This window comes from Sinohyriopsis cumingii, unplaced genomic scaffold, assembly GCF_028554795.1.
Source record: "Sinohyriopsis cumingii isolate HCF-2022 unplaced genomic scaffold, ASM2855479v2 utg000913l, whole genome shotgun sequence".
Lineage (NCBI taxonomy): Eukaryota > Metazoa > Mollusca > Bivalvia > Unionida > Unionidae > Sinohyriopsis > Sinohyriopsis cumingii.
The window spans coordinates 2,361,156-2,372,333 of NW_028315943.1; the positions used below are offsets into that span (position 1 = coordinate 2,361,156).

The 11,178-nt window shown below is 35.8% G+C and overlaps 1 protein-coding gene across 1 annotated transcript; it reads left to right on the top strand.

The window, feature by feature from the left end:
- Positions 1 to 819: 819 nt before the first annotated feature.
- On the top strand, positions 820 to 4,095 carry LOC149773038 (uncharacterized). The gene has a single exon (XM_089946870.1). It carries the CDS (start codon positions 1,029 to 1,031, stop codon positions 2,991 to 2,993), a length of 1,965 nt encoding a protein of 654 aa, XP_089802996.1. The 5' UTR covers positions 820 to 1,028; the 3' UTR covers positions 2,994 to 4,095.
- Positions 4,096 to 11,178: the final 7,083 nt, after the last annotated feature.

Below are 11,178 nucleotides of genomic sequence, written 5' to 3' on the forward strand. Positions count from 1 at the left end.
AGACGCAAGAGCTTTAAACTTAATCGTTTGAAAAATGTATAATTTTATTGCTAGGATATACATGAAGTAATTATATTGCCAGTTCAATTTCTTCCACTCAGAATATAGAGATCTCAAATAGAGAGATCTCAGTGAGAGATCTCAGAGGGATAGAGATCTCAGAGAGAGACAGAGATTTTAGAGAGAGAGAGATCTCAGAGAGAGAGAGAGATGGATCTCAGAGAGAGAGAGAGATGGATCTCAGATCTCAGAGAAAGAGATGGATCTCAGATCTCAGAGAGAGATCGATCTCAGAGATAGAGATCTTAGATCTCAGAGAGAGATATCTCAGATCTCAGAGAGAGAGAGATTTCGGAGATCTCAGAGACAGAGATCTTAAAGAGATCTCAGAGGCAGAGAGAACTCAGCGAGATATCTCAGAGATAGAGAGAACTCAGCGACATATATCTCAGAGACAGAGAGAACTCAGCGACATATATCTCAGAGACAGAAATAACTCAGTGACATATATCTCAGAGGCAGAGAGAACTCTGAAACATATATCAGAGAGAGAGAGAGAAAGAGAGAGAGAGAGAGAGATCTCACAGAGAGAGAGAGAGAGTACTGATATACGGGCAGACGGACAAATGCAAATAAAGACATCTAGAGAAAGCATACCATCATTAAAAATCAAAATAATTAGCGTAGCCTAACATATTGACTGGAAACATCAAAAACAGGATGACAGATCTTCTTGTTACAAGTGCTCTTAACATGTGCAAACTCTCCACTCTAAACAAATAGCAATTCATGTACCTAAAAAGTATATATGTATATAAAATAAAAGATATCTGAAAGTGAGCTGTAAGATGCCTGTTGCAAATGATGAAAGATGAAATCAAAACACCCCATAAGATGTACGAAATAGACAAATATGTGCACATTGCACTGTGAAAATTTAAAGGTCATAGGCTATATTGTTTAAGGCCGACGGATAACAGACATTTCCGCTTGGGTTCTGATCAAACCCAGCGACTCCTCTAAACAAAATGGATATTGTTCATGTGTGTATGGAATACGTCGAACAAACCGCAGAGTACTTCCAAAAGCGTGTAATGAGAACGAAGCTCTTGAATTTTGTCATAGAGAAGATAATGAAGATACCAGCATTTTATTCTGGAAGCCGTGCTGAGGGTGTATCATGTGTAAGTTCTGACACTGATTTTATGTACGAGGCCCAGTCAATATTGGCAAGTTCTTATGAAGGAGAAAATCACTTTATAGATAACGATGAAACTGTGAGGGTTGTTTTGGATATGATTAATGTTCATCCCGGTTACACAAAAGTCAAGATATTGGACGGAAACTGGCAGGATACCAGCGAGTTTGCACGTTACGGAAATGGTGTGCGTTCTCTGTGCCAGCTTGGTTCTACATACTTGTTAAATATTTTAGCTACCGAATACTGGAGTACGCGGTTGCCAAATATTTTCCCGAATCACGGACTGCGACCAGAAACTTTTCTCCATGGTCCATGCATCTCTACAAAATATACCTCTGAATCAAAGGTGGCAGAAATTGATACAATGATGTGCTTAAAGTGCGAGTGGCCAGAGGTCGCCAAAGAATGGGTAGAAAGAGATAGAAAGTTCAACTGGCCAACGCAAGAAATGATCGATGAAATTAAGAAAACTGGCTGCAATTTGGTCCCTGTTGGACATGTCCATTCGTATACAAAAGAACTGGAATGGAGACTGTCTTTTTCGAAGGCAGAATGCGTTCTCATCTGGTCATTTAATGGCACTCAGGTTGCTTGCATTGATTTTATGAAATTATTTTTTGACTATTGCATTACTCCAAGATTTCCAGATTTGTTTCCATCTTATTTTATCAAAACTGCTATGTTTTGGTTGATCGAAGAAACTGATAGCAACTTCTGGCGGCCCCAGAATCTACTTGTATGCTTGGACAGGTTATTGGTGAATCTAATGTCGTGTTTAGATCAAAAGCGTATTCGGAATTACTTCATCCCAGAAAACAATATGATGGATGCAAAATCATCAGAAGAACTTGCAAAACTTCATGAAGAATTAAGAATTTATTGGGGCAAAGGTGGAGAAAAATGGCTTAGTCTGATCAAAGCAAAACTTTCAGAAATTGACAAAAATGAGATATATTTTCATCATATTTTGATAAATGGTCTCACTATGTCCAGGCATTTAATTTACAATACCATGCAAGGCTTGAACTTCACTGAATGGAGAGAAAAAGCGATACAAACAATTAGTGACTTGAAGAGCTGCGGCGAAAAGGGCACATTACCAGACATATGTAATATACTGAGAAAGGAACTGGAAGCAGTGTTGTCTATTCACTCTTTCTATGCACCGAGGTTTGATGGAAAAATGAAGTGGATACATTCAACGGATGACATAAAAGTTGTCGAAGAAACATTGAAAAGCTGCGCGAAACTCAGTCACTCAACAGGCATGTTACAACTTGCCATATTTTATTTCTGTCTTGAAAGGTATTCAGATGCCTTGATAATTGTGCAGCAAGTTGAGGAAAGATATACATCTCAGGTGGTCCATTACCATTTTTGGGGTCGACACAAAACACCAAAGGATCGCGATTACCCACTAGCAAAGCAAAGATCGGCATTGGAACAGACGATGCAAAATTACATCTCTTTAGATCTTGTTTTGTTACCGTGTCTATCCCAACTTTATCCGGATACGATTCGGGAAAAGCTTCGCGAAGGACGTATTTTATTCATACACCCTCTCTTCTTTGCTGTACATCTTCAGTTCTGGTGTGTCCATATGATGGGAGATCTTGTAAAATGCGAGGAAATTGTTCAAAAGATGCAAAATTTTGTGGCAGAGAACATTGATCTATTGAGGAAAACACGTGACATCTGCATTGTGGATTTGACTGCTTCCTGTATTCGCATTGTACGGACACATGAGTACTCAGAAAACTACTTCAATGAAATGACAAAATCCTTTATCTAATAGCATAGCTTAAGTATCGTATGCGTCAATTAACTGAAATAAATATATCTTAGAGGACTACTGATTAAATAATCGTTCATTTTTTAAGTATTAGTTTTCCAATGACTGGATACGTATCTTTTTTATATCTAATATATATATATATATATATATATATATATATATATATATATATATATATATATATATATATATATATATATATATATATATATATATATATATTCAATAAACCGACAACGAACAGTCCGAAACTAGTATCTAGCTAGCCTGCGCGCTTTCGATTTTTTCAAAGGTAAATAGAAAACACAGAATAAGACAAACAAATAAAACAGAAAAACGTTATGTTTGCGAAACTTTAAATGGCTGTTTCTACTGAAATTCAAACGTTTAACTTTATTATGTTTCAACTAGTTTATTTTAGCTTATTGATGATACAACGCACCTGGTTTCCCTACTGCTTTGTATAGTAATGATACTTCCGTAATTATAGATCTTATAATACGATTACATATAAACCAGCATGTAGCGTGACATAAAGCTGTCTCTTTTAAACAATGATCGATGGTACAACCCACTATCATTTTCAATTTTAGTACCAATAATGTAATAATAGGATTCACGTACTTGGATCCTGAAGCGAACAAATTTGAGTGGCGTGTGCCAAATGCATTACGCAACTAGAGTACACGTTAGTGTTAAACATATCCAGGAAATTTTGGAAAGGATGTTGGTAAAATTATTTCATGTCATAATGTATGACTTGTTCGTGCTTTGTTATTTTTTTTGTGATTGCAGATACTGATACTAAACTCACTTACTACATATATAATTTTGAATTGTTTTTCATCAGTATCCAAATTTTAATATTTCTATTGTTCACGTTCATCATAACTATGCAGGGGAACAACAGCCACAATTCTTTATCCAGTCAAGCCTATCCAAGTGTCCACTCCTGGATCATGTGAAAGATGTATGTTACGAGCACAGATTTATGTTATTATGCAACAAAAAGTTTCTCCAGCACAATATCCTTTTTTCAAATTATATGACACATATAAATTAAAACAATTAATTAAATCTTCGAAATTGTCTAACTTTGATGATAACATCTACCACTGCACATCAAGAGTAAGCAAAGACTGCGAGCGATAACATTGGATAGTGATGAAACATCAGAGGATGGCACTTGCACATTCTCACACAACATTTACCAGGTAAAAGTGAAAAAACACAATAATATAGTTTTTAAGTCGTAGATGATACATGGGAAACGTCTTAAGAATAATGACAAACACGTTCGATGTGTTAAATATAATCAGTACAAGGAAAATTGGATTGATTTCTTGTTTTAAATGAGATACAGTGATTTTAGGCCAATGTTTTCTATGGACCCAAACTAGGTATAGCGAAAGAAAAAACGAAATCTCTTATTACTGTCTTCGGAAGTTAACACACACACACACACACACACACACACACACACACACACATATATATATATATATATATATATATATATATATATATATATATATATATATATTCAAAAAATCTTGATGAAGATACCACACATCTGGTATAATAATAGGGTAAACATTAAGTACCACGAAAATATGGGAAGCCAAGCAAAAGTTTAATATCTATCTGTCTGTCTATCTATCTATCTATCTATCTATCTATCTATCTATCTATCTATCTATCTATCTATCTATCGCTTGAGAGAGATAGAGAGATAACCTAGCAAGGCGTGAATGTAGGGTTAGCAAGGGAAATAACTATAGAAATCAAGCGACAATTTTTACGTCAATTTTGTGCAGAATGGATTCACGACCTCCGAGTACGTGTTTTGGAAAACATTACTTTATATGTACATGCGACGGATTCAGAAACAATACAATATACAATTATAATAGATAGTTACATGGTATAAACGAAACACTATGATTAGTTCAAATATGGTATGTGTCTAATACGTTAGTAGAGTTAATGAATAAAGTTACATATATACACTTAACAGAGCCGAAAAGTGCTATCAGTAGATCCTAAGGAGGATGCATGATGCGAGGGTTGGTATATGCAGGCAAGGCGATGAGTGCTGTAACTCGCTGTGGTTGGTGCGTGCAGGAAGGAAATGGTGCCGTAACTCACAATGCAGGTGAATGCACTAAAGGCGTTGGGTGCCGTACCTCGCAAACCCGTGTTCGAGTCCCAGTGTGGGGAAAGTTTTTAAACAAAAATGATAATATTCTTTCTCTATATCATTTCAATTCATATTAACACGCATCCCTCTTTATGATCCAGGAAGAGCACTTTCCGCTATGTACGACATATTTAACTGTTTATCTCAACTTCCGTTTGTCTTGGTTTGTCTCAGAAGATTGTGGCGTTACTGTGTGTCTAGAGGAGAGATAAGTTTGTCCTTTACGGACGAATGTCTATATGCACAACTAGGATAAATCCTGTTTTGGGGATCAAACATAGCCGGTTTTATCGATGAATTTCTATCATAATTTTTCTTAATTGGTTGTGAAATCTTTATTTTCCATTCATAATCAGTTCGGTTAAATTCTTTAGAACCTCATAAAACAAAAGACGAGTATGAAATTAAGGTTTGAAGGTATTTTAGGTATGGTTGTAGTTTTAATAAATCCTAAAAATATTGAGAGAGAGAGAGAGATAGAGAGAGAGAGAGACAGAGACAGAGAGAGATAGAGAGAGACAGAAAGAGAGATAGATAGAGATAGATAGATAGATAGAGAGAGACAGAGAGAGACAGAGAGAGATAGAGACAGAGAGAGACAGAGAGAGGCAGATAGGGAGAGAGATAGACAGATATAGAAAGAGAGACAGAGAGAGAGATTAGAGAAACAGAGAGAGACAGAGATAGATAGAGAGATAGATAGATAGAGAGATAGAGAGAGACAGAGATAGAGAGAGACATACAGAGATAGAGAGACAGAGAGAGGCAGAGATAGAGGGACAGAGATAGATAGATAGAGGGACAGAGAGAGAGAGATAGAGAGATAGATAGATAGAGATATATATAGATAGAGAGATAGAGAGACAGAGATAGAGAGAGATAGAGAGAAAGAGACAGAGAGAGATAGAGAGAAAGAGATAGAGAGAGATAGAGAGACAGAGATAGAGAGAGACAGATATAGAGAGATAGAGAGAGACAGATAGAGACAGATAGAGAGAGACAGATATAAAGAGAGACAGATAGAGAGACAGAGAGAGAGACAGAGAGAGAGAGACAGAGAGAGATAGAGAGAGAGAGATGGAGAGAGAGATAGAGAGAGATAGAGAGACTCTCTGTCTCTCTCTATCTATCTCTCTCTATCTCTTTCTGTCTCTCTCTATCTCTCTCTCTATCTCTCTCTATATCTGTCTCTCTCTATCTCTGTCTCTCTGTATATATCTGTCTCTCTCTATCTCTGTCTCTCTCTATCTTTGTCTCTCTCTCTATCTCTCTCTATCTCTGTCTCCCTATCTCTGTCTCTCTATCTCTGTCTCTGACAGAGATACAGAAAGAGAGAGAGACAGAGATACAGAGAGTGATAGATAGACAGATAGAGAAAGAGACAGAGAGAGACAGAGAGAGAGACAGATAGAGATAGATAGATAGAGAGACAGAGAGAGACAGAGAGAGAGACAAAGATAGAGAAAGAGACAGAGATAGAGTTGGAAAGATAGATAGAAAGATAGAGAGAAAGAGAAAGAGATAGAGAAAGAGACAGAGACAGAGATAGAGAGACAGAGATAGAGAGACAGAGATAGAGAGACAGAGACAGACAGAGACAGAGACAGATATAGACAGAGATAGACAGAGACAGAGATAGACAGAGATAGAGAGAGATAGAGATAGAGAGAGATAGAGAGAGACATAGAGAGACAGTGATAGAGAGAGACAGAGACAGAGATAGAGAGACAGATAGAGAGAGAGACAGATAGAGAGAGAGACATATATAGAGAGAGACATATATAGAGAGACAGAGAGAGATAGAGAGTGAGAGAGAGATAGATAGAAAGATAGAGAGAGATAGAGAGACAGGGAGAGAGACAGAGAGAGAGAGACAGAGATAGAGAGAGATAGAGAGAGAGAGCGAGATAGAGAGACAGAGATACAGAGACAGAGATACAGAGACAGAGATAGAGAGAGACAGAGATAGACATATATAGAGAGAGATAGATAGAGATAGAGAGAAATAGAGAGAGACAGAGATCGAGACAGAGATAGAAAGAGTGATAGATAGACATATATAGAGAGAGACAGAGAGAGAGAGAGATAGAGAAAGATAGAGTATGATAGATAAAGACAGAGAGAGAGAGAGACAGAGAGAGAGACAAAGATAGAGAGAGAGGTGATGATGATATTCTTTTATTCCTCTATTTTCTGAAGATTTTAAGACAAAAAAGAAATGCATTTAAATACATAGAATCACAAAAATAGTGGATTCGTTACTTATTAAATTATTTCCAATAGCGAACGAATAAATAAATTAAAATCATTACTAAACTAGATAGAGATATATATACTATAGAACATTTGAAAATGTATCCTCACAACAAAAATAATTAGTTTTCTAATCGCTTTGCAATCCAGTACAAGTATTTCTTTCCTTATATTATGTTTGAGTTCTCTATTGAATCGAATATATAATATCCTTTATCTTATTGAAATACTTGGTAGATAGTCTGATCATATTTATCCATGCCTCAAATTCTAAACGTTCTGATATATCATTTAAACCACCAAGTAGTATAATCAGTATAATATCATCGATCTGATCACAGAAATCACGGTACATCACTGGAGGCATATGCGAAAATAGACTTTCCATCAAGTGGTTTCTGTCGTCTGAGGTTAAGGCACAACTCATCGAAATGTGCAAAATACGGTCATGACTCATTTTGCCACATAGGGGACACAGTCCAGGTCTTGCTTGCATTCCTCCAATACGAATTAATGTCCCATATTCCATTTTTCTGCTTGAGTCAGTGTAAGCTATTTTCCATAGATGATGCATTTTTTGTCCTGGATTAATTTTTAAAAATCTACCGAATCCCTCTGATGGATTTCTGATACTCATTTCATGTTTTCTCTACTCAAATATCTGTATTCTTGTCCCAATTAAGTTTTTCCATGTTATTTTGTTTGGAAATTTTCCAGTGAAAATAAAGTCGTTGAGATAGTCTTCTAAATCACTTTTTGAGCACAGTATTTATATCATATATAAAAGAGTTGTAGCTATGTTGGGGGTCAAAAATCAAATTTCCAACAGCCCAGAGGAAAACCTTTTTAGCAGTTAAGTTTGCTGATGTTCTACACATGCGACCAAGGAATACGAGTTTTTGCTTATCTATGCGAGCTTCCATTGATATCATCCCCAAGCATGATGTCGTAGATCCAATAGGCGATCTTTGAGGGAAACCTTGTACTCTCCGGGCGAAATATCGTTGTATTTTCTCCATTGATCAATGCCCTGATATGACATATTAAACCAGAGTTCTGAGCCATACAAAGCAGACGGCAATATAACTCTTTCCCAGACTTTCACAGAAACTATAGGATTCATCCCATTTGCATTTAATCCAATTGAGTATAGTGAGTTTGTTACACGTTTAGCTTTATCGTAGGAATGGACTATACGATCATTAGTTTTCATTGAATGTGAAAAGGTAACTCCTGCATATTTCACTTTTTTTGCTCTGGGAATATTCTGTGATCCCAGAGTAATTCCATTTGATGAGTACACTTCATTTTTTTGCTAAATATCATCCAATTACTCTTGTTAGAGTTATATTTCAATTTCCACTTCTGTGCATACTGATAAGCTGTATTCACGAGTATTTGCAATCCATTCAGCGTAGAGCTTAGTAGAGTAGTGTCGTCTGCCAAAAGCATGCCAGGTATGTTCATCTGATTCACTGTCATCCCGCAATTATTCATTACTAGTTCATTCAATAGGTCATTTATGTACACGAGAAATAAAAAAGCCGACATTACATGCCCTTGACCAACGCCTCTCCGTAATGGAAATGTGTTCGATATACACGCTACACAGGCACTTGACTGTGTGTAGGAATGGGCGATTATTCTCCATATTTTTGCATTAATTCCTAATATTTTTAGTTTTTTTAGTAGTAAACAATGCCACAGTCAATCGAATGCCTTTTCGTTATCCAGAAAAACAGCATATACATTAGAGTTATGATTATTAAAGTGCATCAAACATTCTTGAAGAGTAAATGCAGCGGAGATAGCTCCAGCCTCCTTACGAAATCCAAATTGATAAGGATGTGGAAAGCTTATTTTGTCTAAATACTTTTGAATTCTGGTCATCAATATTTTTTCAAACAATTTTCCCAGACAAGATGTCAATGTTATACCACGATAATTCACCGGATCCTTTTTATCTTTACCATTTTGTTTATATATCGGTATAATCATCCCACATCTATATACATTAGGTAAATACTCATACTGGATCATGTAATTAAAAAGGGCAGTTAAATGTCTGATTAAATATTTTCCACCATACTTTAAGTGCTCATTCGATACGCAATCAATGTCTGGTGATTTTTTTTTATTTTTAGAGACTTGATATGCTGCAACGCTTCTTCCTCTGTAATATTATTACATTTTATGTTATCAGTCTCTAGTTTGCTTTCTTCGTACATATTCTTCATTTTGACACAATCATTATGTTCCTCATCTGTTGTACCACTTAATTCAGAAAAATATAGTTTCCATAAATTGACACATTCATCCAAAGTATTAGATTCTACTCCTCGAAATGCAATATTACCAATGTCCGATTTATCTTTTCTATTTTCCGGTATGACTGTATAGGATTCGTCTATTCCCATTTCTGCACTCTTTTCTATCTCTTCAAATATGCACTCTTTATATACCTTATTCTCTAGCCTATGTTTCTTTCTAAACTTTCTTTTCACGTCCTTGTATCTTCTTTTGATGTTACACTCTGTGCTTCTATTTTTTCCTGCTTTGATCCATTCTCCGCGCGCTTTTCTCATATTCTGATGTAATTTTTCAAGCCCACTTTTCTTCCAATATGGTTTCAAGTGCGATTTGAATTCGGACTTTGGAATATATCGGTCTGATGCGGTTATTACACTCTTAGTTATCAATTCATTATACTTCTCTATATCTTCTACCTTTTTACACTCATAGGTGAAATTCAAGAATGCACTAACATCAGATTTATACATGCTCTTGTCTAATGGATTTGCCAAGTTCCATTTCATTCTTGGAGATACACGTCTTTTTATTTTCCTTCGATATATCTTTGCAAGTGCCGCTGTAATAGGTGGGTGATCCGATATTGAGAAATCAATTTTGTCATTTACTATGTGTCTTTTTACAGCACCTCTAATTATTTCAGGTATTAATATATAATCAAGTGTGGACCTTCGTGACATGTCTTTTGATCTATACGTGATGTAATGTTCATGTGGTTTTATCACCAGCGTAGCAACTATGTTTCTCTGTTCTATTCTTTTTTTGAGAGCAAGATCTCTTCTTGATGAATTTTTACACACAAGATCTGCATTCATGTCGCCTATAATTATGCATATATTTTCAGCAGAATACCTATTATACACATCAAAAACATTTTCACAAAATTTGTCATATGCATCATCAGTTCTAGTTGTCGAGGGAAAGTAGGTTGCGATCAAAATTATAGGTTCCAAGTCTCTCACTAAGATTTTCACCGCCATAATATTTGGGAACTCATTTTGTAAGGTGCTTACTTTGCATAGTGATGATTTATAAAATACGGCAACCCCGCCACTACCCCTATAGCATTGTTGTATCTCTTCAGTAGGTAGCGCAACTACTTTGAAATCATCATGTAATTTATCTAAATACGTTAGATTCTTTGTACAAAGCCAATGTTCAGTGATAACAAATATATCTGTGTCTGATAACAATTCAATTAGTTTCTGCGTGCTAGACATTATACCACGTACATTCCATGTTGAAATAATGAGCAAAATTATAATTAAGAAGCAATTACTAGTCATATGGCTATGCTCATTAGGAATATATTTTGTATTCTCATGCGTTTCATCAAGTGAGTAACCTTCTCTCCATTTTCTGTTTGTTATCCATTCCCTACATTTTATTCCAGAACTCCAAAATGATTCATTATTCATC

Coding starts and splice junctions, on each gene's coding strand:
- LOC149773038 (XM_089946870.1), top strand. CDS start 1,029: ATGGATATTGTTCATGTGTGTATGGAATACGTCGAACAAACCGCAGAG.